We start from the raw sequence: 26,696 nt of genomic DNA on the forward strand, positions 1-26,696 counted from the left end.
CCCGCCGCCGCCACCTCGTCCGAGGCCACCCGCTCCCGCCCGGCTCTGGAACCACACCCGGCTCCAGGAAGGCCGAGCGCGCACGCGCGGGACTGCGGCCCGCCCCAGCGAGGCAGCCCCGGCACCGCAACGCCGAGGGGCGGGGCGCCGCGGTGACCAATGAGAAGTCCGAGGCGGCCGGCCGCAGGGCCAGCTGGGAGCGCGAGGCCGGCGTGTCTATCAGTGGACTGAGGGGCGGGGCGGTCGCCAAAACCAATGAGAGCTCGAGGCGGCCGCGGGATCTGCCGGGAGCCGGGCTCCGGGGAGCGGGGGAGGCGGGGAGCGGAGGGCCATGCTGCTCTTCTGCCCTGGCTGCGGGAACGGCCTGATCGTGGAGGAGGGACAGCGCTGTCACCGCTTCGCCTGTAACACCTGCCCCTACGTGCACAACATCACTCGCAAGGTGGGGCCCGAGCGCCGCCCGCGCCCTCCGGCGGCCCGGCTGACTCGGCGGGGCCGGGTCGGAGCGACCTCGCGCGGCTCCACGGCCGGCCCTGCCCGCCCGGCTTCACCTGCGGGAGCGTCCCCTGCCGCGCACGTGTCGCCGCCGGGGCCTTGTCTGGTTCACCTTCCCCAGATAGCACTTTACTTGTGGGTCTTGTTTTACTTAAACGTAACGATTTAAAGTTACAGCCCCTGCTTCTAATTTATCCTCCTTCCCTGTTTTGCTTTTTCCATAGGACTCATTACCTTTCCTATTAATCCTAGGCTCTAGGGGGCAGGGATTTTTATGTTTTGCTCCCTGCTCTGTTCTAGTCTGAACGCCCAGAATATAGTGGCTGTTCAGGGACTGAAAATGGACTTGTTACATTACATCTTGTTACATAAGTTACAACTTATTGTACAACTTGTTTTCTCTTGAGAATGCATCTTCACCTTTTAGAATACCTTTACTTTTTAAAAGTTAGGTCACACTGGTGCTACCTCATTCTTAATGTTTTGCACCGTACACCTTATAGCTGTATTGTGGGGACTTAGAGTCTGAAACCAAAGGAAGAGTGAACTCTTAGGTAACCCTCAAATTTCAGGGATGTCTGTTAGAACTTGAGAAAGAAGCCAAGTGTGACCTGCTTTGAAAGCTCTATGCCTGAGGGGGGAGTGTCTGGGCTATCCAGCTGAGTGGTGCTGGTTGGCTTTAGTTGTGTTTGTTTCTTTCATCTTGAGTTATCAAGTAGCTTCGAGGTATAAGAGAAGAGGAGGGTCACTCCCAAGCTATTTTTCTCTTCCTTCTCAGGTGTTTCCTCCAGTCTTTGAAGAGCTCTCTATTAGCTGAATCTCTCTCTCTTCTGCCTCGGGGTTGTCCCAATCCTGGGTGTTCTAAATCCGCTGGAGCGTGCTGCTCTGTGAGAATAGGGACTTTGTTTTTATTCGATATCCTTCCACTCTGTTGAAGGAAAGAAGTCTAGGAGACATTTGAGGGCAGTTGTGGTTTGGTGACCGAGGTTTGCATGGTACACTTACTTGGAGCCTGAAGGCTTGTTTTTGTTTGTTAGGTAACAAATCGGAAGTATCCAAAGCTGAAAGAAGTGGATGACGTGCTTGGGGGAGCAGCTGCCTGGGAGAATGTTGACTCTACTGCAGGTGAGAGGGAAAACCTTGTCCCTCACTGAGCTGTGGATAACTATATAGTTTGTTACACAAACAATATTGGTACAAAGTTTGGAGTTTGGGTTAGATTTTCAGGGCAACTTCTAATTGTTGTAGGACCTTGGTTGGGTCTCCTGATGTATTATTCTGTTTTCTGTTGCTGATAACAAAATATGTGAAAGTGGGTTATTTATAAGAAATTGAAATTTATTTTTACAGTTTTGGGAAGTCCAGGGTCCAGGGAAGACATCTGATGAGGGCTGCCTTCTTGTCGGTGACTCTCTACAGAGAAACAGGGTGTCACATGGCAAGAATGGCGAGAGTGCTCTAATGTGCTCATTTGCTCTTCTTATAAACCCACCAGTCCACACCTATGATAACCCATTAAACCATAACCCATTACTAAGTGTATGTATTAACCCATTCCCTAGGGCACAGTCCTCACGATCCAATTGCCTCTTAAAGGCCCCACCTTTCAAATACCATAATTGTATTTCCTGCCCTCTTAACACTGTTATAATGGGGGTCAGGCTTCCAACACATGAACTTTTGGGGGACACATTCAACCTGTAGCACCTGACTTCTCTGTAGCTAGTCTGTACTCATAGGTTGGGAGACCACAAAACGAGTCATATAGTGCTTGGTATATAAGAGGCATCCAACGAGTGGTAGCTCTGATGATGGCAGCAACAATGACTGAAGTAATAGAAAACCAGAGTCTAAGGGGAAAAAATATGGCTTTTATTTCTAATACAGATTTTTTAAAGTTAATGCCAGGGAGCTTTACACAGCAGATTGGGTAAAACGTTTATTTCAAGTCTTGATTCATATCTGATAGAGATAGATGTGACCAGGGAAGGAAAGAGGAGGACTTAGATATAAACTGTATTGAGAGCGGAAAGAGAAAACTCATAATTAGTACTACTTTTTTCTCCCTACAGAATTTACAAATTAGGTATGTCAAAAAGTTAGCATTGGTAGAATTTGTCATTAAAAGATGGATCACATACCTAATGTTAGAAATGGTGTTTGAGAGTGTTTGAAGGTGTTTCTATCAAAAGCAGTGTCAGTTTCTCAAAGTGAAATCACTTTGAAGGTAAACATGTACCTTGCAGCACTTTGAGAAGGTGTGGGATATGCAGTAAGATGTTGATAAGAGCAGCCTGAGGAACTGCTGCCAGAATGGATCCCTGAACAGTCATTCACTGGGAAGATGAGAGGACATGTGTCCATTTCTCAGGGGGAGGTGATGCACTTAGTAGGAGGAATCTGCCTTGTGTGGACCCAGTGACACACACAGCAGCCGCAAGTCACTGCCTTAGCCAGTTTTTGCTGCTATAACAGAATACCACTGACTGGGAAATTTATAAAGAACAGAAATCTATTTTTCATAATTCTGGAGTCTGGGAAGTCCAAGATCAAAGTTCTGGCAGGTTTGGTGTGTGGCGAGGGTCTGGCTGAGTGCTGCACAGGAATGCAGGGAGCAGAGACCAGAGGCTGGCCTGCGTAGTGGGCTCCAAGGTCCAATGGGCACCATGGACTCCTCCCCTGAAACTGTTCTGCATTCAAGGCCCTAGCACTCTGGGCCTGTGATGGGTGGGGTATCCCCCCACCAATATCTCTGAAATGACTTTGGGGGTCCTTTTCCCATTGTCTTCATAAATAGCATCTGGCTTCATTCTATCCGTACTAATCTCCTTACCAAACAGTCCTTGGTTTTCCGTTCTAAGCATACCTTTTTATTCTTTACATGGCCAAGCTGAGAAAAAATATTTCTCTCAACTTTAGATTGTTTCTCTCTTTTCACATTTTACTAGAGGCAGTTAAAAGAAGCACGACAACATCCTGAACACTTTGTTGGTTAGAGATTTCTTCTGCCAAATGTCCTAGTTCATCACTCTTAAGTTCTGACTTTTATGAAGTCCTAGGACACAGACATAATTTAGCCAACTTCTTTGCCACTGTGTAATAAGGATGTTCTTTCCCCCAGTTTCTTAAGGTATTTTTCATTTCCATCTAAGACCTCATCAGGTTCATATTTCTACTGACATTCTGTTCACAACCACGTAAATAATCTCTAAGAAGAATGAAGCTTTCCCTGTAGCTCTTTTCATGTGAGTCCTCCCAGAATCACCCTTAATACTCAGTTTACAGCCATGAAGGCTTTTTCCAGCATTTACTTTAGCTGTTCCAGCCTCTAATGGGTACCCAGTCTCAGGTGTTTTGTTACAGCAGCACAGAATGGTCTTGAGGTGGCACCTTCCTTGTTGTTTCCAACCGGTCTTCAACCAGATTGATGAGAAAAGGGATCCAGGGAGAGCAAGAGCAGTGTTTTCAAGACCACAGGTCTCCCCAGTTCCCTCAGTTCTAGAGCATAGTGGGAATGATGCCACTGTTTGTAGATTTCCCTGGGCAAGGGAGACTGGGTGAGCAGGGGAAGGGGTGGGGGTCTTTACTGCTTTAATGCGATACCTACACTTAGCAGGTATGTCACTCACGAGCATCATTTCTGTATACTGTGGGTCACTTGTTGGTTTTTCTCATTGCCAGAGCCTTGTCCCAAATGCGAACATCCTCGTGCTTACTTCATGCAGCTACAGACCCGCTCTGCAGACGAGCCGATGACCACCTTCTATAAGTGCTGCAATGCTCAGTGTGGACACCGCTGGAGGGACTAGGGCCAGGCTGGCTCAGCTGCATCAGTATCTGCTCACCTGTCTCATAGTGTAGATGCCAGCTGGGAGTATGAATTGTGTGTCATGAGAATCCCCTTTTAGGGTGGAGGGCCAGGGTGTTAGGAAATGTAGCCCATTTGCCAATCAGAGTGGATGAAGTCGTTAATGTCCAGGAGGTTTTTGAGTGGGGGGAGGAGACCCATAACTAAGTGTATTCTGTTTAAGGTCCCATTTGTTCATCTTTTACATTTATTGGGCAATCAACATTTCTTTACCACAAACCAGCACTCTTAAAATATTTGTATTGTTTGCACAACTTAGTATATTAAATGTCCCTAAATGTTAAACTCTTAATTGTAAATTTATTTAATCAAAATTTATTCTGACTGTTTCATAAAAGTGAAGTCTAATATTACCTTCTCAGTGTTTTGAATACCTTAAGAAATAAGACAGCAAACCCCAAATCACAGTGATCCCAAAATTGACTACTAAGGTTTAAGCAAGTTACAAAAATGCTAATAAACATGGATTTCAATTATTGTTTATTATTTCTATTCTTATTTCTTTTTTTTTTTTTTTTTTTGGTGGCTGGTACAGAGTTCCACCCCTGGACCTTGGTTCTATTCTTATTTCTTATTTCACTTTTAAAAGCTTCCCTGATTTGCTTCCTAGGGTTACAATAAATGTATTAGAGACTGTTTTTACACTTTATGCTTTCTGTGTTAATCTTTCCACTCTGAGAAGAAAGGACACCTCAGACTAGCTGGGGATGGGATCTAGGTTAGTGAGAGCTTAATTCTTGTTCAGGGCCCTGGACTTCATTGCTTTCCAAATCTCTTAATAGTGAGTTCTCACTTCTGAAATCATAGGGCTTAAATTTCTGCCTTTGATACAGGTTTTTACTTTTTTGAGACTTGGTGTCTTTTCTAGAAATGATGTCATCTTTACATTTAACATGATTTTTTCTTACTATAATTGTTGACCAGGTCCTGAGCCCATTATCTCTATTTGGTTCTATTTCAGAATGGTTTGTTCTGGTTTCTCAAATGCAATTTATCATGGCAGTATTGTTTTTAGTATCTTCTGTGTAGGCTACTAGTTTTATTTCCTCAGGTGCCAGTTCTTGTGTGTGAGTTTCATTTGGGGAGGCACCATGTATCAGTGGTGTAGGTGATGTGCTCTGAAGCCGGCCTCCCTGTGTGGCTTCAGTCAGGCTGCTGAATTGCTGACTTCAGTTTTGCATCTGTCAAATGGAAATGGTAATCTACTTCAGGGGTTTACGAACATTTTTTTCTTAAGGGCCAGATAGTAGATATTTTGGACTTCGTTGGTCAAGAGGCAAAATCTAGGAAAACAAAACAAACTTCCACAAGTTTGGTTTTTTAAAAAAAATTTTATTGAATCAAACTTGATTATACATATTTTTGGGGTTCAACATTGAGAAATGTTGATCAAATCAATATTACTAGCATATATATTGTTACAAATTGTAATTATTCTTTATGCCCCTTGTCCAGTCTCTCCTCATCCCCCTCTCCCTCCCCCCTCCCCCCTCTAATCACCCTGGATTTCTTCTTTCCTTCTGAAAGAGTAATGGTTACTCTGTAGATTTATTGCCTAGATGATCTGTCCAATGCTGAGAGGTGTGTTCAGGTCCCCCAGTGTTATCATAGAGCAGATGCTTCTTCTGTCACTCTGAAATGGGCTTTGTGGGGAGAGACGTCCTCTTTTCTTTATCTCTCCTGGTGACTCTCCTTCTGTCAATGCACTTCAGTGGCTCCACAAGTTTTTTTTTTTTTTTTAATGATGACCGGTAAGGGGATCTTAACCCTTGGCTTGGTGTTGTCAGCACCACGCTCACCCAGTGAGCTAACCGGCCATCCCTATATAGGATCCGAACGCGTGGCCTTGGTGTTATCAGCACCATACTCTCCCAAGTGAGCCACGGGCCGGCCCCTCCACAAGTTTTTTATGGACAAAATTCAAAATGTAATAATTATTGAGAACAATTTTTGTAGTGTGGGTCTATTAATGAGAAGAATGGATGCATTTTGTTTAATTGGGGTTCAAAGTTAGTGTCAGGCTGGATCACAGACCCCTCTGCCCTGTCCTGTGCAGATCCTGAGTCAGGTAGTTGAAAAAAGATTCTGGTGGCTGATAACAGGATAGACATGCTTCATTCCGATAGGAGCTCTGCCGGCCAGCGGTTCAGAGGTGCTGCCTTTTATACTGAAGTACATAACAATGGCTACGAGCCAAGGAGTATATGGGCATACGTGAGCAGTTACACTACTCATAAATAACTTGTTTACAATGGATGTGCTGAGTCATACCCAGCCGGATATGAGGAGGGGGCCTGACTGTACTGACTCCATTTCCCTCACAGTGTTGCCTAGTCACCAAAATCAGTTGCAAATGTGCATCTGTTAATGCTGGTTAAGTGCAGGAGAGCAAGTGATGGTGTTCACCGTCCCACACTGATGATGGGCTCAGCAGATTCACTGCTGTAATAGATTCACGTATTTCCCACCGAGTACTTGCTGAAGAAAACAGTGAAAAGCCAGAGGCTTTAAACACTTCATGTTTCCACAAGCTTTGTAAACATGCCCACCTGAGCCCTTTCCTCCTCCACACACACATTCCTCTTCAGCGTCTACTGAATTAGTTTTCTCAGCTTTGGGAATATTTTTGCCTGCGGTTGTTCCCTGCAGACCACGCGCAGAGGCTCATTCTTCAGTCACTCCCAGCTTGACACCGAGGCATTAGCTCTTTGAATAAACAGCAACTGAGCAGCATCAGTAAAGTGTCGATTCAAGAGCCGAGGAAAACGACTTCAAATCATTCACCTTTTAAAAAATTTCATATATATTTTTAAATCTACTTATTATTTTTACATTCTAAGGTGGAGCAGTGGGAGGAAGAGGGTGAGGGGGTGGAGAAACCGAGGTGTGGGGTGGGGCTGGCCCACGGCCACCTCCTTCCCTGGGCTGGATGGGACATCAGGGGGTCTGGTTGAAGCCCCTCAGCACCCCCACCCCAGCTCAGTGGCCTGGGGGCTTCCGGTTCTTCTAGGTTTTATAGGTGTTCTTTGGTGGTATTAGACATTTACTGGTTAATATCAGAACTTGTCTCTGGTCTGTGGGTTTTTTGTGTTTTCTTTCAGTTCAGCTACCCTACCACTTAAACTCTGCACTGAACCTAACTTGTCCTTTGCTTACTTCCAAAATGGAGGATCTTCCTGTGGGAACCAGCACTTGGGCCCTGTTGTTGAGCTAAATTGCTGCTTTGCTGCTGATTCTCTGGGGTAGGCTTTTTGTGCAGCTCAGGTTTTAATTGTTGACCTTGTAAGCACTCTGGGTCTTGTGAGATCCCGTACACCTGGGTTGTGTGGAAACTTAAGTCTGGGCCTGAGTCTTTCAGCAAACTGCACCCCCTGCAGTTTTGCATTCCTGACCAGTCTCCACCAAGTGGGCCTGTGCTGATTGGAGGGCAGATCAGCTGTCCATGCTGTGCCCTGGTGTTCCCCCTAGGCTGTCATCCTCCCCTCCCCCTGCACTCCAATCACTTCCTGTGAGACAGGACATGTGCCAGGCCCTTGGGGCCTCTGAGTGGCTCCTTATTTCAGTTGTCTGGCTCCTCACTCCTATGTGGGTCCGTGGGAACACTGTCAGTGGTCTTGCTGGCCTGGGGGCCACCAAGGCCCTCCTCTCCCCTGTAGTCTCCAAGCAACTTCACACAAAGGGCACAGCTATGGCTTTTGCCAGCTCTTGCTCCCTGCGCTCAGCAGTTTCAGCCTGAAAGTGGCGGGGGCTCAGAACAGTCGGAGCGGTCCCTTTCTCTCATCGTGGCTTTTCCTGCCTTCGTGAACTCCATAGGTCTCTCTTCCTCTTCCCCCGAGCTCTAGCGGCCCCAGCTTGGCTGTCTTTGCTTTTTAATAGTTGTAAATTTGTTGATTGTTGGAAACAGTGACGCTGGGGACCGTCTACTCTGCCATCTTGATTCTCTGCCTCCCTCATTCACATTTTCTCTGAACATACTTCTTCAGCTGCTACACGTAGCACAATTTAATTAACTTCACCAGTAAGTGGCTTTCTTTGCTTAGCTAATAAGTGAGCCACTTGGAAACTTAATTTGGTTGCAGACTCAGTTTTATTTTTAATTATTGTGAAGAACTTCTGCTGTGTAATGTTGACCAGCTGTAGTGTCATCGCATAATAAACAATCTTTTGCCATCCAATTTGATAACAAGGTCCACACTCCAGTATGCCTTAAAAATACGACATTCAGAGTCCACTTTTCTTGTTTTGACATGATGGGTATGCACTGGTAATAAGCAAATTAATAAAAGAGTACTTTAAAAAGTTTGTGGAAAAAATGGAATTAAACGATAATACAAATCTTTCCATGAACTTTTTGAGGTTACACCACCTTCGTATTTTGCAGTATGACAAAGTGGTCCTTGAAATGCTGCTTTAAAAACTGCGTCTCTGATTTGTAGTGAGCTGGCAGCTGTCTCAACTAGAGTGCAAAAGCAGCTCCAGACAATCCATAAATGAGCATGGCTGGGTCCCCATAAAACTACAGACATAGGATTCTGGAAAGATGAAGCAGGAAGCACTAGGAATCTGTCTCTCCACCTAGTCAACAACTGCACTGGCAGGATCTGTCTGATGTAACTATTTTAGAATTAAGTCTACTCCAAGGCTTGCAACTTCCAGGGGAAGCCTTGGATGGTAAATTGTGGTTAAATTTGACAAACTGAGGCTGATATCTATCAACTTCCGCTCCTAGCAGCTACCCATCCCCCAACCCTGGTGCAGGCAGCCTTGCACGTGTTCTTGGAGCCCCTTGCTGACAGCTTGTGGGAGCCCAGGTGAGCAATGAGGGCCTGGTCCTCCAAAAAATTGGAGATCTGTGTTCTGATTGCTGATTGCTGCTTCTGATGTGAGAGGTGCAGACACAGAGGGGCAGACATTGTTGCACCCCTCCCCCCACCGTTTCCAGCAGCTAAACCTTCAGCTGAAGCAGCTTCCAGGGGATTTAAAGAGCCAGCTCTCTCTCTCCCTTCATATTTGTCTTTTTTTCCTTCTTGGGGGCCAAACATTTAAAGTCTGGGACATTGAAAAGCAACCACACTTTGGAGGGAATTTAGAAAGTAAAAAGGCACAGGCTTAAAAAGGACTTGAGAATACCTTAAGTTTACACCTGAGGCTGATCCCTGGCACGGACACAGCCAACCACAGTCAAATCAAATACAAAATTCAAAAAACTCTGGGGAAGGGGGAGAAGCTGACTTCCAGAGTTACTACATTTTTAGATTCAAATGTCCAGTTTTCAACAAAAAAAACAACAACAAAATCACAAGGCATACAAAGAAAAAGGGAAATATGAATGGCTCATTGAAAGAAAAAAATTAGGGCCGGCCCGGTGGCGCACTGCTACAGTGCGGCGCTTGGGCCGAGGGTTCGGATCCCACATACAGACCGGTTCCCGCTCACTGGCTGAGCGAGGTGCGGGAGCAACACCGAGGGTTGCAATCCGTTGCCGGACACGAAAAAAGACAAAAAAAAAAAAAAAAAAAAAAAAAGAAAAAAAGAAAAAAATTAACTTGCAGAAATTGTCCCTGAGAAAGACCCGATGGTGGGCTTGCCAGAAAAAGACTTCAGAACAACGGATTTACAGGTGCTTAAAGAACTAGAGGGAGATGTGGAGTAAGTCAGGAAAACAATGCTTGAGCAAAGTAGAAATACCAATAAATAGAAAACCTGGAAGGAAACCACAGAGAAATTCTGGAGCTGAAAAGTGTAATAACTGAAATGAAAAGTTCTGTATGCTATAAAAAATTTAGAAAAACATTTAAAAATATGAAAAATTTGTACATGCTGTGAAAATCCTATATGTTATAAGGCATATAGAAAACAAACAGCAAAATGATACACTAAGTCTTTTCTTATCAGTAATCAGAAATTGGCAGAATGGATAAAAATATATGATAGGGGTGGGGGGAATGGGGAGACCGTCAAAGTGAGACAGAGCAAGGCTAGGTCTGTGAACCAAACCGACTCCGTTTTCCCTGAAGGGGACACTTTGTTACTTTTCTACTCCTCAGTCGTGAGACCCCCCTCCGCACGCACATGATTACCCCATGGCCAGCCCCGAAATAATAGACTGAGATTAGAGGGGAACAGATATTAACTGAGAAGCAAAACCCCTCCCCAAGGCTTGTTTACTGTAATTGTAAGAAGTTACAGATTAAATTTAAGACCCCTTTAGGAATTCCCACAAGCGCACAAAGCTTCAAGGTGACTGCTACAATGACCTTCCTGGGATAACAATAATGAACGCCACCACCATCTTGGGTGCGAGGACCAAAGCCCTAACTGAGCACGTGCCCACGACGCAATCAGGAAGAACAGAATGGACCACCTCCAGTGACGCTGGCCTGCACCCCTAAACTCCTTTCCGTATGAAAGACCCTGAACAGCTCCCCTTGGGGGGCTAGCTTTCCTGTAGCTACCCCCCTAAGCATAAGTCTATCTCCTCTTTTAATAAAGCATTGCTTGCTTTAGTGCTGGATACATTTCTATGACTTTGGGACCCAAGAGCATAATTTGGTAATGAAAGGGTACAAGATCTCAGGAAAAATACGTTTTTTTGTTTTGTTTTGTTTGAGGTTGATTGAGCAGCACGGTGAACATACTTAATAATAGTGTATTATATATTTCAGAATTGCTAAGAGAGTAAATATTGACTGTTCTTACCACGAAAAAATGTTTTTGAGGTGACGGGTATGTTAATTGATTTAATCATTCCACATTGTATTAATAAATCATTATTCCACTTTTTACCCCATAACGGTATTCAAGTATATTTTTATCAGTTTACAATTAAAAATAAAAACATGAACCAAGTACATGCTGTCTATGAGAGACTCACTTTGGATCTAAAGACACATAGGATAAAAGTGAAGGAAGGAAGAGACATAAAGACATGCCATGAAAATAGTAGCCAGAGAGGAGAGGGTGGCTGTGTGTAAATAACCCGTTCACGAAAAGATGAACACTGTGATTCCACTCACATGAGCGACCTAGAGTAGTCAAATTCATAGAAACACAAAGTAGAACGGTGGTTGCCAGGCTGGGGGGAGTGCAGAGTTATTGTTTAATGGGTGTAGAGTTTCAGTTTTGTAGGATGAAAAAGATTCTGGAGGTGGATGGTTGTATTAGTCCGTTTCTGTTGCTTATAACAAAATACACAGAACTGGGTATTTTGCAAAGAAAATGAAATTTATTGCTTGCATTTTCTGAGGCTGGGAAGTCCAAAGTCCATCTGGTGGTGGCAACAGTGACCCAGGGGTCTCACACTGCAAGATGGTGGAAGCAGAGAGAGCAGAGAGAGAGTGATCTCCTCATTCGCTCACTTTTTAAAGCCTTCAGAACCACGCCCCTGACCACCATTTATAATCCATTCACTAGGGCATGGTCTTACAATCCAATCATCTCTTCAAGGCTCCACCTTTCAATTCCCATAATAAGATTTCCCACCTTCTTACAGTCACAGTGGGGGCTAAGTTTCTTTCTTTCTTTTTTTTTTCCTTTTTTGTCTTTTTTCGTGTCCAGCAACAGATCTCAACCCTCAGTGTCGCACCTGTACCGGACCGGGACCGGCAACGGGATCGCAACCCTCGGTGCTGCGCCCGCACCGCGCTCAGCCAGTGAGTGGGAACCGGTCTGTATGTGGGATCTGAACCCTCAGCGGGAGCGCCGCTGCACTCCCAAGTGGCGCACTGTAGCAGTGCGCCACCGGGCCGGCCCGGGGCTAAGTTTCTAATACATAAAACTTGGGGGATACAACTCAAGCTTCAGGGAGTTTGGGGCGGACATAATTCAATCCACTACAACGGTGGTGATGTTTACACAACAACATGAATGTGCTTAATACCACTAAACTGTACATTTAAAAATGGCTAAGATGCAAAACTTTGTTTTATGTACTTTACTATAATAAATACATGTTATTAAAAAAACACAACTCTGGGCCAGCCCGGTGGCGCACTGCTACAGTGCGCCGCTTGGGAAGCGTGGCGGCGCTCCCGCCGAGGGTTCAGATCCCACATACGGACCGGTTCCCGCTCACTGGCTGAGTGAGGTGCAGGGAGCAACACCGAGGGTTGCGATCCACGTCTGTGAAAGTGGGCAATAGGAGGGAGTCTTGGGCAGTCATCAGGATTCGTTATATTCCTAAACAGAGCAGCCCAGCAGGTCAGCCGTTCCTCCACACTTGCACTTGTGTCAGGCTGTGCTAGTTGAGGAATCTGCCCACAAGCTGGACACTTAGACTAGGAAAGAAGGCCAATGCCTCCTTGCCCAGAAAACGCACTGACAGCACACCCACCTCCTCTCCCCTGATAAATGGAGATAAAAAGAAACAGCATCTATAGATGTGAGGAAACCTCAGACACAAAGAGCACACAGCCAGGAATCACCAAATACCTATGGAAAGCCAGCACCATAAGCGACAGGCACCAAATAATAACAAACACTATCAGTCAGGCATGTTGTAAGAATCTTTGAAATTCATATTATTTTCATGTGTCATGTACCTCATAAAAAATTATTTCCAACTATTCAAAAATATATAAACCATTCTTAGTTCATAGATTTTTATAAACTGTGGGCTGAATTTGGACTGTGTGTTTTGCTAACCCCATTCTTCCCCATAGAGTTGTGACACTTTATGTAGTTTAACATATATAAGATTCTTACAACATGCCTGACTGATAGTGTTTGTTATTATTTGGTGCCTGTCGCTTATGGTGCTGGCTTTCCATAGGTATTTGGTGATTCCTGGCTGTGTGCTCTTTGTGTCTGAGGTTTCCTCACATCTATAGATGCTGTTTCTTTTTATCTCCATTTATCAGGGGAGAGGAGGTGGGTGTGCTGTCAGTGCGTTTTCTGGGCAAGGAGGCATTGGCCTTCTTTCCTAGTCTAAGTGTCCAGCTTGTGGGCAGATTCCTCAACTAGCACAGCCTGACACAAGTGCAAGTGTGGAGGAACGGCTGACCTGCTGGGCTGCTCTGTTTAGGAATATAACGAATCCTGATGACTGCCCAAGACTCCCTCCTATTGCCCACTTTCACAGACGTCCTCTCCTGTGTGTGTTTTAGGGTGTGGTTTCCTCCATCAACCCAATGAAATCTCAATTTTCTGCCTTCTTTGAGGGATTCCTTATGTTTAATGCTTCACCTTGTCTTATGCACTGCTATGATTTATTCCTTTTATTTAAGATGTATTTTTCACTTATATACTTTCCTTTTGGTTTTTTTTTTTGTGGTTTCTATTTCTCCTCTGAGATTTCCTGTCTATTCATTAGGAATAGATATACTGGGAATTCCTTTATGTCTCTGAGCTTAGTTAGAGCAACTGCTTTAAAACCTTTGCTATTTCCAACAACTTGGTCCCCAAAGTCAGTTTCCATTGAGTGATTTCCCTCTTAAGTATGTGTCATGTAGTTCAGCTTCCTGTGTCTAATAATTGTGTATTTATCTTGGAAATTATGAATGATGTACATTGTTGAGACTATGGATTCTGTTACATTCCTCTGGAGAGTGTTGATTTTAAAATTTGGTTTGTTTGCTGTTTTGGCAGGCTGCAAACTCTGTGTCCCCGAGGGGGCAGCAGCTGAACTCTGTTCAGTTTGTTCAACCTTAGTGGTGCTGCTTGGAGTTGGCCTGCACATTGTAGTTCAGGGGTCATCCAGAGATTTGGGTAGAGTTTAGAGACAGAATTTGGGGCTCTCCTCTCTGGATTTTTTTCTCTCCAGGATTTCCTCTCTCCCTATACAGCCCTTGTGGTTACCATTTCTGGGGTCATGGTGTGGGTGATGTGGTTTTCTGATCTTAAGTTAGTAAATCCTGGCTTCAACAAGGTAGAAGGGACTCTGACAGAGAGGAGAAAGCTCTCTTGGGAAGGATGTGAGAGAAGGGGTGTGATGGAGTTTGGATGTGTCGTCCCCTCCAAAACTCATGTGGAAATTTGATCTCCAATGTGGCAGTGTTGGAAACTGATTGAGTCGTGGGGGCGGATCCCTCATGAATGGATTAATGCTCGCCCTGGGGGAAGGGGGATTAATGAATGAGTTCTTGCTCGATTAATTCCCGTGAGAGCTCATTGCTTATAAAGACTCTGGCGCACTCTCTCTCTCTCTTGCTTCCTCTCTCTCTTGCTTCCTCTCTCTTGCTTCTTCTCACCATGTGATCTGCTTGTACCCACCGGCTCCCTGCCACTTTCCTCCATGAGCAGAAGCAGCCTGAGGCCCGTGCCAGATGCAGCTGTCCCAGAATCGTAAGCCAAATAAACCTCTCTTCTTTATAAATTACCCAGTCTCAGGTATTTCTGTTATAGCAACACAAAACGGACTAAAACAGGGTGGCTGAAGGGAGTATAGAAATACACGCTTGTACAGATATGATGGGGCCAAGCTGGTTAGAATTTAAGTGTCAGAAAGAAATGTGCTATGTCCCTGGTCATTGCTAGGGGGTTTCATGGGCTCGATCTCTTCATGGGTCCGGCATTCTCAGCCTTCAGAGAGCTGCAGTTCTGGGGTATCCAAACCTCACCCAAGATATTATGGTGCACAATACACACAGAAGCACACACACATGCACATACACGCTCACATATACGCATGTGTATACATGCACTAGCACATACACATCGACATACTCACACACGTACATACACATTGAAATATGACCTTTTTTGGGACCCCAAAGAACATAAAGCTTATAAATACATGAAAAGATGCTTATCATGACTAATAAGGACTGAAAATTAAAATTACATTGAAGTTTCTTTCTTTTTTTTTTTTTTTTCCTTTTTGTCTTTTTTCGTGACCGGCAACGGATCACAACCCTCGGTGTTGCTCCCGCACCTCGGGCTGGTCTGTATGTGGGATCTGCAGTGCGCCACCGGGCCGGCCCCTACATTGAAGTTTCTTTGCCATCACATTGGTGACAATTGAAAGCACTGACAATGTTTACTGTGTTGGTGAGGGTTACAGGCATTCTTGCATTGCTGATAAGAGCAGAACCTTGGGCAATATTTTTGTAGCGCCACTTGGCAGTACCTATTGATAATGTAAAAGGCTAACCCTGAGACCCCACTATTACACTCCTAGCAAATTTTTTTACAGAAGTATTCATTCTGTTGATTAGATGTCCATGCCCAGAATTGTTCACTGTCTTCATTTAAAATAGCGTATACAGGTGACAATCCAAATATCCACTGCAGGGATTATTACCCACAGTACATAATGCCATTGGAGGCATGAGGTAGGTTTTTACATCCTGGCCTAGAGAGATGCTGAAAGCAGCCAGGGGAAAACCAAGGCTGCAAAGCCAACTGCACAGTGTGATGCTATAAAAAATATGCATTTGCTCAGGTGAATTTAGAAAGTGTCTGGAGGGGCGTGTGCCTTGCTGCTCCCAGAGGCTGCCTCTGCAGCAAGATAAAAGGGGACTCCCAATTTAAAAAATTTCCTTCTGTATTGTTTGTTTTCCTTTAACTGAGTCTGCATTACTTTTATGTTTAACACCCGTTCCACCCCGATGCTTACAGATCACCTTAGGTGGCTGAAGGTGCCAGCTGACCTGCACCTCTGGTCTTGGAAAAGCCCACAGGGGACAGTGTCACTGTACTGCACCTGGCCAGGGTCCTCGCCTCCTGGGGCTAGTTTAACGCATGTCGTGGTGGTGTTTTTCGGGAGGGACACAGCAGATGCTCCTTTGCCAGTTACTAGGCAAATCATTAAAGTCCACATTTGGCAACCCTCAGTGTCACGGGGAAAGGAAGGTTGTCCCACCTCACTGTTCCCTGGCTTATGATTAGTGGTGGCAGTCACTTCTCTGCTTTGCTCGGGATGGCAACTCTGCGTCGTGCTCGTGGTTTCAGATGTGGGCGGCCCAAGTCAGCCTGTTCTGTGAGGCTTCCGTCACCGGGTGCGGCACTTATCTCCTGAATCAGGCTGAGGGGCTTTGCTGTGCACCCAGGGACAGTCGGGTGGCAAGCCACCTCCAGGTTGGGGTGCCTCACACTTGCGCTGGGACTGGGCAGATGCATTTGGGAACGTGAGTCTATATCTTGGGCTTCCCAACCTCTCAAGTCAGCGTGAACTTCAGGGGGCAGAGAGGGATGATGGCCTTCCGTCCCCAGGCCCAGGAAATAGCCTAGGAAGTGTGGTGTTTGGGAACACCTTGCTAGTTTTACCCCCTTTGGTGTCCAGGCCTTGGGCATCTGTCAGGGATGGCGGAATTTGCAGCACTGACCATAAGAATTACAAACTAATTTCCAGGCCTGTAAGGAACATGGGTGTCATTGTGGCCACTGTGGCCACGCTCCAGCTCAGGAGAGGGCAGGGCACTGAGTTTGTCAGGCTGAGTTTCTGATTATGGAGGGAGATTTGCTTTCTTGATGATTAAGCTGAACTTTGTGGGGACAAGGGCGACTGGGCATTCTTGGGTCAGGTGGACTCAGCTGTGGTGACCACAAGGTGGAGTTGAGGTCTAGGCCCTGGGGTTGATAAAGCCCCTCTAAACCCCCAGGCCTTTGGGGGGCTTTGGGGCAGAAGTGGAGCTGGAGGATGGGATGCCCACTGGAGCTGTGGGTGGGGCAGCAGCTGACAGTGGGATTCCAGGTGTAGGAGGGGAGGGTTCGTGTTGGGAGGGGCAGGTGCAGGGGGCTGGGGAGGGCAGCAGCACACGGGGCTCCTCACTGAGAGAGTGGCCCCCTCGAGAGAACTGTGTCCACAGCCCCACTCCAGCCCTGTACCCTGTGGATCCAGGTGCCGCGAGGACACCAGCCAGACGGGCCTTGCAGCGGGTGTCTGGTCTGCCTGGGGAGGTGATTGGGGAACTGGGGGATGGGGGGAAGGCTTTATGAAGGGAGAGGCATGTGACTGGGGAAGGAAGCCAAGCGGGGACAGTGTGGAAGGAGGCTGGGCACAGGTTGTGGAGCAGAGCAGCGGGGGTCCTGGAGGGAGCTCCCCAGTCTGCCCCTGCCACCCCATGCCTCCCGTGCTCCTGGGACCACTGTCCTCGCCCTCTTGCCCTCTGCCCTGGGTCTGTGCCCTTGTCCACTCAACACCTCTGCAGCGCTGGCTCGTCTGGGTCCAGCCCTGACCTCCACCGTGCTCTCGCCTGGAGTTCCCAGACCTCTGCACCACAGATGCAGGCGCAGGACCCTCCCTCCCCTCTCAGAGTGTGTGGTGAGCACTCCTCCCCTGCCTTATCTGTGCCTTCCCTGTGGGTGCTGGGCCTCTGTCCGTCTGTCCTGCTGCCTGCTATCCACACCTCCTGTTAGCATCTCTGTGGGCTGGCACCTTTTCCAGGACCAGAGAGCACGTCGGTGTGGGTGTCTGCACCTGCTCTGATGGCCTGGCCCAGTGTCTGTGGTCATGGATGGGGGTGATCCTGTCTCAGAAATGTCCCATCCCATGTCTGAAGAGCCCTGAGGAGAAAGAGGCCAGTGGTGCTGTAGGTTAGGGGGTAGCTTGGGTTCTGCCTGTGGCTTCACCCCGTTTATAAATCATTTGTGGTGCCTTCTGTGGGACATGTGCTGAGGGGTGTCTCCCAGGCACTGCTCTTGGGAAGCTCGCAGGCTTGTGTGGGAGCTGGGGGGACACATGCCAAGAACAGAGGTGCCAGGTATTGGGTGAGTCCCTGGTCTCTCTGGGCATGTTTCCTTGTCTGTAGGAGGGTGGTGACCCACCCTACACAACCTATCAGGTGTCATTGGAAGCGTTCTGTGTAGAGGAAAAGCAGGGACCTTCCCCCCAGGATGGCCACATTGCTGTGTAGCTGTACCCAGCTCTCGGTGCTCTCCCAGGGTGTGTCCTGGCCCCCACTTTGTAACTTTCAGGTGTCCCTTGTGGGTCCTGACCTACCATCCGCCTTCCCTGTCTAGAAATGGCCCACAACTCGGAGCCACCCCACTCCCTGCTCTCAAGTTGTCTGCTCCTAGCTTAGCCTGAGGTCAGGCTGGCCTGATTCTGCGCAGACCCTGGGGACTGGGTCAGCTCTCAACCGGGAATCGGCCACTGTGCCTGAGCTCTCCCAGGTCCTGGTGCCCACTCTGACCCTGACCTCACACACCCTGAGAGCAGCTGTCTTCAGGCTGCTTCCCTGTTCCCTCCTTTCCAGTAACTGCTGCAGAAGGAGACAGACGTGCCACAGTCCCTCATGCTGTGGCTGGTGGTGCCAGGCTGCATGCTCCACTCTAGGCAAGGGTGGGGTGTTCCTGATCATCAGTCTTAACAGGGGTGTGTCTTGTGGGTACATGAATAGGGGTGGGTGGGGTGGGGGTGGAGTAGGACCTGCTGCCTGCTGAGGGTGTATGGGCTCCTCGAGGGCGGGCATGCTGTGGTCTGCGAGCGTGTCTACTTCGTTTTCTCCTCCTTGTCACTGATCAGGTTTGCGTAACCAGGCTGGCCCTGCTTCCTGCTGAGGGGCTATCGGTGGCAGCATCTGGAGCTGCAAAGGGGATGAGCAGGGTCAGCAGCCTCACCACACCCAGGCACTTCCTGACACCCAGCCAGCTTCTGCCCCCAGACATCCTGGGGCTCAGGCTTGCACTCCAGCTCCAAGAGCCTTGCTTTTCTGGGGGCACTTTCCTTTGCAGAGTACCTCAGAACAGGGGTGAGACAGACAGAGTTTAGGAAGTGCCATCTGTTGCATGGAATCCCACTGCCATCCACTTTCCTGGGGCAGAACCCTGGGATGGGTCTTTATTCAAGGGAAAAAAAGGGAGGGAGGATACGTAGAGGTTAGCCATGTGACCCTGGGCAAGGCACTCCCTCTGGGTGCCAGTCTCAGGGGAGCCTTCCAGGCAGACGCAGCTGACTCACAGTCCAGGACCCTCAGGAGATCTGTGTCTGAGGGCACGTCTTACACCTGCAGCCATGAGTCTTTGGTCAGGTCGAGTGACCTTGCTGAGAGCTTCAGCTTCCTATTAGGAAAGCTTGGACAGTGGTGCCCAGACTCTTTCACCAGACATGTGAGCGTGTGGGTGGTGATCCTCTCAGAGTGGGGGAGGGAGCCCACCCCCCAGATGGGGTGCCTGACGCGGGACCTCAGCCCAGCCCCTTGCAGGTTGGATCTTGGAGAACAAGGCCCTGACAGGAGACACGGGCATGTGGCTCCTGATCTGCACCTGTCTGTGCACCTGCGTCTGCCTGGGAGTCCCAGTCCCAGGGGAAGGAGAAGGTGAGGGCCGAACACTAGTGTCTGTGTGAGGTGGGTCGGTGGAAAACTAGGGCACTGGGGTGGGGGGACCCCTGGGGAAAGGTTTTGGCCCTAACTATGCTGGGGCCTGTCCTTCAGGGACAGCCTGGACCTCAATCCCACTGATCCTAGTCTCCCCCACACCTCTTGATGCCTCTCTGGGCCTGACTTGCCCCTATACCATGGGCCAGAGCCCATCCCCTCCAAGGCCTCCCAGCCCTGCCTGATCCCTGAATTCTCCTGGGATCATTCTCTGTGACTGCCCTGTTAGGGTGTCAGCCATCAGTCCCTACCCCCCTCCACTCTGCCCCAAAACACCCACTATGGGCTCCTGTTCCCAGGGCTAAGGGCTGGGAGTTTCGTCTGCCTCACCAACTACGTCCTCAGGATTGATTGCCACTGGTCTGCTCCAGAGGTGGACCAGGGCTCTGGCCCCTGGCTCCTCTTTACCAGGTGAGGATGGAGGGCCAGGCAGGGGGAACGAGGGCGGTGGGTCCTATAGCAGCGGCTGGTGCTGAGATGGTGCAGCAGCTCCTTGGTGCTGATACATGGCCTTCCCAGCAACCAGGCACCTGGCAGCAAGCACACGTGCGTGTTCCAGGGCAGCATGTGCACCGTGGTGCTGCCGCCCGAGGAGATGCTGGTGCCATCCGACAACTTCACCATCACCTTCCACCACTGTGTCTCTGGGAAGGAGCAGGTCAGCCTGGTGGACCCACAGTACCTGCCCCGGAGACATGGTGAGCAGGGGTGGCCAGAGACCTAGGTGCCTTGGCAGGAACATCTTGGCTGCTTGGGGGTTGGGGACAGGCCCTGCTTCCCATGATGTGCGTGGTCCTGTAAGTGTTCTCAGTCCCTGAGGAGTAAGAGCAAGGGCTGGGAACACGCTGGGCTCCTGGGAGAGGAGGGCCATGTGGTGACTATAGGGGCAGGGTTTTGGCGGGGGATGAAGATGCAGGGCTGCGAGTTGGTGCAGGGGCTGCAGTTTGAGTCACTTCAGTCACAGCAGGAAGGACCCCAATAAGACACTGGGAGGAACTTCCAGCAGCTGATTGTGGAATAAAGGGGTTTGGAAACCACCTTGCTGAGCTGCGGGGGCCAGAGGAAGTCACTGCTGTCCTGTCTCACCTGGGGCTTTTCCAGACCAGTCTCCCAGTGAGGCCCCTGGTCTGAGAGGGCCTTGACCATGCCCCTTGGGAATCTTTCAGATCCCCTGTCCTGGGTGTGCCAACTAACATGCCCAGAGCCGTGGGGCTTGGCCTTACACAGCCTCAATCTGTTCCAGTTAAGCTGGACCCTCCCTGTGACTTGCAGAGCAATCTCAGCTCTGGCTACTGTGTCCTGACCTGGAGCATCAGCCCCGCCTTGGAACCGATGAGCGCGCTGCTCAGCTATGAGCTGGCCTTCAAGAGGCGGGCAGAGGCCTGGGAGGTAATGCTCTGGTTGGCTTCCCGGGGGCCTCTCTGTCCCAGGGGCAGCGTTCTGGGGCAGACCCTACATAGGGTGGTGTCAACTTGAATGATGTGGAGGGGAGGGGGCCAGGGCCACCTGTGTGTGCAGCACCTGTGTTTGCACATGCACGTATGTGCTTGTGCAAATGCAAGCAGTGTGTGCATGAGAACATGTGCCTGTGTCTAGGAGTGTGTGTGTGGGTGATGAGTGTGCCTGTGCACGCGTGTGCATGCCTGCATGACTGTAGTGAGTGTGCCTCTGTGCACCCACGTATGTTTGACTGTGCATGCAAGTGTGACGAGTGTGAAAATGTGCCTCGGATGTGTGTGTACGTGCAGGTGTGCGTGTGCTCATATGTGTGAGTGAACACAGGTGTGTCTGTGTGTGGGTGTGCGTATGAGTGTGTGTAAGAACAACTGTGCTCGTGGACTGAGGAGCCCAGCCTGCCCTCAGCACCTGCTGACTGTCCCCAACCCCTCAGTGGGCCCGGCACAAGGACCGCATTATTGGAGTGACCTGGCTCCTCCTTGAAGCCATCGAGTTGGACCCTGGTACCATATATGAGGCCAGGCTGCGTGTCCAGATGGCCACGCTGGAGGACGGTGTGGCAGAGGAGGAGCGTTACGAGGGCCAGTGGAGCGAGTGGAGCCAGCCTGTGCACTTCCCATCTCCCCAGGGACGAGGTGGGTGCTGCCCAGCTGCCCCACTCCTGGGGTCAGGGCTGGGCCTCCTCTCCCCTGCTGATCCCACTTGCTACCCTTTCACCCTGAGGCAGTCACGCCCTGGGTGACCCCCTTCCTTGGAGGTCTGAGATGCATAAGGAGGAAACAAATGCCTGCCGTCCCTTGGGCTCCCTAGGAATCCGCAGTGGTGGCTGTCACCAGGGGCGAGTGTGGCCCTTGGCTGCACACCGGGGCTGGCGCTTCTGCCCAGACATGACCTCTGCGAGGGCTGGGCTGACCCTGCACACAGCAGAGCTGGTTCCCAAGCCTGCCAGGAGGCCCAAAGGTGAACTTCAGCGGGCGCGACACAGACCTCTGACACCCGCCACACACTCTCTCCATGTGGCCCAGGGCACTGGTGCAGGCATCTTTGCAGTGCGGGTTCAGGGGGATTCCCCCCGGTGCTGAGACTGCTCACAGCCCTGGGCCCTTCCTTTTCCCATAGGCCCCCCAATCCCATCCTGGGGACGGCCGGACAGCACCCTTGTTGCTGTGTCCATCTTCCTCCTGCTGACCGGCCTGAGCTACATCCTGTTCAAGGTGTCACCCAGGTAGGTTGCCGAGGTGCGTGTGCATGTGTGAGTGTGTGCATGTGAGCGTGTGCCCGTGTGTGCATGCATGTGAGTGTGTGGAGAGTGTGGCTTCAAGGACCTCCTCCCCCTGCCCCCACTGTCTGGTCTTGGATGGGTGTGGTTTTCAAGTCTCTGCCCTCGGCTGCAGGGATTCTCAAGTTGCCCAGGGAGGGGGGGAACAGGGTGCTGTGGCAAAGCCCGAAGAGGAGGGCAGCTTGGCCCCAACCAGTCATGGGGTGACCCAGAGTCCCCAGGACCAAGTCACCTAAGGGCCCATCTCCTGCTCTGGAGGTGTCTGGTGTTGGCTCTTTTGTTCACACTTTCTAAGAAAATACAGTTTGGGGCATTTGGTGTGCCCAGGACCCTGTTCCTGACTCTGGCAATGCCACAGAGAACCAGATAGACAAGGGCCCTCCTTGAACAGGCTGCCATGCCTCGTGTGCCACATGTCAGGTTGCAGGAGGCGCCGAGGGGCACGTCCTGTAGCGAGAGGACAGGCGGAGGTTGGAGAAAGAGCTAGAGGGTGTGGAGAGGGGGTGCTGGGTAGGGCCAGGCAGGAGGGTGCCCGCTTCTCCTTGGAGCAAAGGAAAGTGCTTGAAGAGGGTTAATCTGTGGTGCAAACTGGTTTATGTTTTGGGAATGGATTGTTGGAGTGCGGGGGTCTGTGGGGACCTGCTGGGCAGCTGGTGGTGGTGTCCATGAAGAGGAGACCTGACGAACCAGTGGGAGAAGTGGAGAGGGCAAGGTGGAGGCATTGCCGGCAGGGGGGAAGCTGGGCATGTGGATGGGCAAGATGTGAGTGGTGGCCCCTGAGGTTGGCAACTGGAGGGGCCATGCCTGGTGGCAAAGTTGGTGATGTTGGTGGGAGGACGAGTGGGTCCCAGCAGGCAGGTCTGGTCTTCAGGGAGATTTGAATGGGCCTGGGAGCTGCAGACCATGTGCTAAAGGCAGATGTGGGTGCTGGAGCTGCCGGCTGCCTCTGAGAGCTGAGGACCCGGCTGGACCCCACACCGCAGCACACCCTGTAAAGGACATGTGTCTCGTTGCACAGAAGTTCTATGGTCCATTAGCCAGGGAGGCCACAGGGTGCCAAGTTGGGTCTTGCCCTGAGGGCAGGTTTGGGGGCAGCAAGAGGGGAGAGTGGCAGCAGGATGGGTGAGGTGGAGGGTCACCCACTGGTCAGAAGGAGCTCAGGTCCCTGCTGTGACCTCAGGCTTTCTGGGTCCCCATAGGCCTCTGACTGTCCTCTCCTGGCCGCAGGGTGAAGAGGATCCTTTACCAGCACGTGCCCTCACCAGTGGCATTCTTCCAGCCCCTCTACAGTGTGCACCATGGGAACTTCCAGGTGCGTGCAGGGCCACCACAGGGCGCGGGGACACGTGTTGCCCACAGGTCTGGCCTGCCCAGGATGTGGGCTTTGATGAGGATTGGGGTAAGGTAGGGGCCTCTGTCAGTGCTTCGAGGCTTTTTTGTATATATGGTGGTTTTAAATTTGCACGCTTGTCACAAATAGGCAAGAGAAGTTAGCTTTACTTTCTATTGCTGGTTTCTTTCTGTTCTCGTCTCCAGTTCCACTGTCGATGGAAAAAATGTAAACCTCCTCTGGTTTGCAGCTGAGGTGAATGGTTAGTTTGAGGTTCAAACTGGGGCTGCCTGGACCCACCACCGGTCTCATCCCTTGTCCCTCTCGCCTCCTCCTCCAAGGCCGTCTGCGTCCTGTGGCCATGAGGAAGGGTCCCTGATGCTTGTGCTGTCTGTCCTTGGGGCCCTCACTGGCCCTGGACTCCTATTCTGGGGCTGTGGTGGAGTGCCTGGCTGTCCTGGTCCCCTGGGTAGCACACTGGCATCACAGCTGGTGAGGTGACTCTGCTTTTCCCCTTTGCCCTGGGCAGTGAGAGCAACACGGAGGGTTGCGTCTGACCATCGTGCAGACCCCTCTGCCCCCTCCCCCGGGTGGGATGAGCAAGGCTGGGGGAGAGGAGAAGCTCTAGCGGGTGGTCTCTGCTTCTGCCCTCTCAAGCCCCTTACTTTGGGCAAAGGACAGCAAATGGTGCTCGGTTCCCCCCCAGGGTCTGGGCCAAGCTGATCCTGGCCTTCCCCAGGACCTCCCCTTCTGGTGGCCTGGGGCTTCCCGCCACCCTTTGTGGCACGGGTATCTCCTCCACACCGTGTCTCCAGCTTATTATGCAGGAAAACCCTTTTCTCTGTCTACGGGGAGCCTAGTTTTCAAGGTGGTTTTCCCAAAGCAGTGGATGTGACTGTCAAGAGCCCTGAGCAGCTGAAGGCAAAGACCCAGAGGGACAAGAATTGTGATTGACCCCCGACTGTGCCATTTAGTTGCAGACAGCCAGCCCTTCCTCTGTAGAACCATGGTGCCTGCCAGGGGTCACTTAGACCCTCGGGTGGTGGTCTGACACCATGAGTTTGCTTTCCAGGAATCAGCACAGTGATGGGAGGGATGGGTGTGGCATGTGTGGTGCATTTGGTGGAGGCCCCTGGTCCTCATGAAGGAACAGCTTCCTCTTTGGGGGTGGGGTGCACAGAAGGTCCAGGGCTGCTGCTCTTAGCCCAACATTTTAAAAGGTGCCAGTCCCGAGACCATGTCCTATCTTGCGTGTGTGTGTGTGTGTGTGTGTGTGTGTGTGTGTGTGTGTGTAAGTGGGTTGGGGTGGGGATGTCCGGTCTCTACAGCTGCTGAAAGGCCCCGGGGCATCATGTTGCCAGGGATTTTCTCTGTCTTTGGCACCTGTCAACCTAGTTCCTGCTGCTGTGATCACCAGGCCCTGTGCTGGGAGGCAGTGAGGGGCCTGAAAGGACTCAGGGTCCTGTGTTGAGGCCGGGCTAGCACATGGGGAAGTAGACAGAATGTTCCAGGCACAGGTGCTGCTTGGCCTCTGGAAGTGGATGTCAGGGGAGCTTCCTGGAGGAGGCATAGAGGCTGGGCCTGCCAGGGGGAGGTCCCTGCTCCCAGGGTGAATCCTGTGTATGCTCCTGACCCCTTCTCCCTCCCTGTGCTCTGTTCCAGACCTGGACAGGGGCCCACAGAGCTGGTCTGCAGCTGAGCCAGGACAGTGTTGTCACCCTACAAGGAGCCTCGGAGCCCGGCGTCCAGGAGGCCATCGCACTGCTCACCTACGGCCCGGTGCATTACCAGCAATCCTCAGGCCTGGGGGAAGAGGGCACCGGCCTCCCCGGGGCCCCAGGCTCCAAGGACATGCTGCCAGCTGGGAGTGTGGAGTGTGGGGGACAGACTCCTGTCTACCTGCCACAGGAGAACTGGGCCCCTGCGTCCCCCACCAGACTGGGTGCCCCAGACTCAGAGGGCGGCAGCAGTGACTACTGTGCCTTGGGCTGCTATGGAGAATGCAGCCTCTCAGGCCTCCCAGGAAACACGCAGAGCCTTGGGCCCATCCCAGCCTTGCCCTGTGGCCTTTCCTGTGACCTGCAGGGCCCAAACACCTGCCCGTGTGGGAGCTGTTCGCAGTCAGAGGCGTGGGCTACATGAGGAACTACTGGGCACCGTATTCCCTTCTATCCAAGCAGACAGTGGGCTCAGGCCTGGAATTTCTAGAGCTCTGGCTTACGCAGCTACATTATGTCTTTTTTGGGTAAAATGAAATTAAGACCTCTGGAGCTGACCCTTGGCTGGGACTGCGTCTCCTGCAAAGGGGCACCTATGCAGTGATCAGAGGTCCCTTCTGGAGGGAGACAGGAGGCTCCTCCTCCTCCTCTGTGCAGCACCCTCCCCTAGGACCCAGCTTCCCCCTCCCCTCCTGGCTTTGTCCCCGGCCTCTCTGAGAACAGCTGTGTGCCCACAGCCTGTTTTGTCTTCATGGTCTTAAAGGGCCAGCCTGGGCCCGGTGAGCACAGGTGAGATGCCATGACCAGGTGGTGCACCCTCTTCGGTGCCTTCCTGAGATGGAAAGGGACATATTGGCTCCTCCAAACTGTCGATGGCTGGGAGGAGGGGCCAGGAGAAATACGAGGGATGGAGTTAGGCCAGCCCTGGGCTTTCTGGACTCCAGGAACATCAGGGTGGAGGCTTAGTGACCAGGTCCAGGGAAGCCGACTCCCTCCCACTCCTGTCCTCATCCTCCCACTGGCACCAGGGGACTGGGTGCTAAGGCCAGAGCTCCCAGACAGTCAGGGCTGGAAGTGACCACACCGCAGTGGCCATGGCCTATGCAGGGCCCTACTTGCACCCCTCGCCTGGTTGTAGGGTGGGCTTGGGGAGGCAGCTGCGGTCTGGGGAAGGGCTGGTGGGTAGAGCAGAGTGTGCCTGTGTTAGTTTTCTAGGGCTGCCATAACCAAGTGCTATAGACCAGGTGGCTTAGAAATTTGTTGTCTCACAGTTCTGATGTCCAGAAATCTG

General features: G+C 50.7%; 2 protein-coding genes across 2 annotated transcripts; both read left to right on the forward strand.

The window, feature by feature from the left end:
* The first annotated feature begins 309 nt into the window (after window positions 1-309).
* Window positions 310-4,840, forward strand: POLR3K (polymerase (RNA) III (DNA directed) polypeptide K, 12.3 kDa). Its single transcript, XM_008587301.1, has 3 exons — window positions 310-442; window positions 1,533-1,620; window positions 4,177-4,840. The coding sequence occupies exons 1-3, from the start codon at window positions 332-334 to the stop codon at window positions 4,302-4,304; spliced, it is 327 nt and encodes a 108-aa protein (XP_008585523.1). The 5' UTR covers window positions 310-331; the 3' UTR covers window positions 4,305-4,840.
* Window positions 4,841-15,628: 10,788 nt separating this feature from the next.
* IL9R (interleukin 9 receptor) lies at window positions 15,629-25,829 on the forward strand. The gene is made up of 10 exons (XM_008587303.1): window positions 15,629-15,633; window positions 16,325-16,428; window positions 19,447-19,560; window positions 19,920-20,031; window positions 20,140-20,318; window positions 20,864-21,009; window positions 21,512-21,713; window positions 22,198-22,303; window positions 23,585-23,669; window positions 25,350-25,829. Exons 1-10 carry the CDS (start codon window positions 15,629-15,631, stop codon window positions 25,827-25,829), a joined length of 1,533 nt encoding a protein of 510 aa, XP_008585525.1.
* Window positions 25,830-26,696: the final 867 nt, after the last annotated feature.

The sequence above is a fragment of the Galeopterus variegatus genome, unplaced genomic scaffold, assembly GCF_000696425.1.
Source record: "Galeopterus variegatus unplaced genomic scaffold, G_variegatus-3.0.2 Scaffold4331, whole genome shotgun sequence".
In the NCBI taxonomy this organism is placed as follows: domain Eukaryota; kingdom Metazoa; phylum Chordata; class Mammalia; order Dermoptera; family Cynocephalidae; genus Galeopterus; species Galeopterus variegatus.

What these genes read in the sequence shown, in the direction of transcription:
- POLR3K (XM_008587301.1), top strand. Translation starts at nt 332, where the DNA reads ATGCTGCTCTTCTGCCCTGGCTGCGGGAACGGCCTGATCGTGGAGGAG. An exon ending in TGCACAACATCACTCGCAAG is followed by an intron (nt 443 to 1,532) that starts GTGGGGCCCGAG and finishes TTTGTTTGTTAG; the next exon opens with GTAACAAATCGGAAGTATCC. An exon ending in GAATGTTGACTCTACTGCAG is followed by an intron (nt 1,621 to 4,176) that starts GTGAGAGGGAAA and finishes TCTCATTGCCAG; the next exon opens with AGCCTTGTCCCAAATGCGAA.
- IL9R (XM_008587303.1), top strand. An exon ending in AGTCCCAGGGGAAGGAGAAG is followed by an intron (nt 19,561 to 19,919) that starts GTGAGGGCCGAA and finishes TCCTGTTCCCAG; the next exon opens with GGCTAAGGGCTGGGAGTTTC. An exon ending in CCCATCTCCCCAGGGACGAG is followed by an intron (nt 21,714 to 22,197) that starts GTGGGTGCTGCC and finishes CTTTTCCCATAG; the next exon opens with GCCCCCCAATCCCATCCTGG.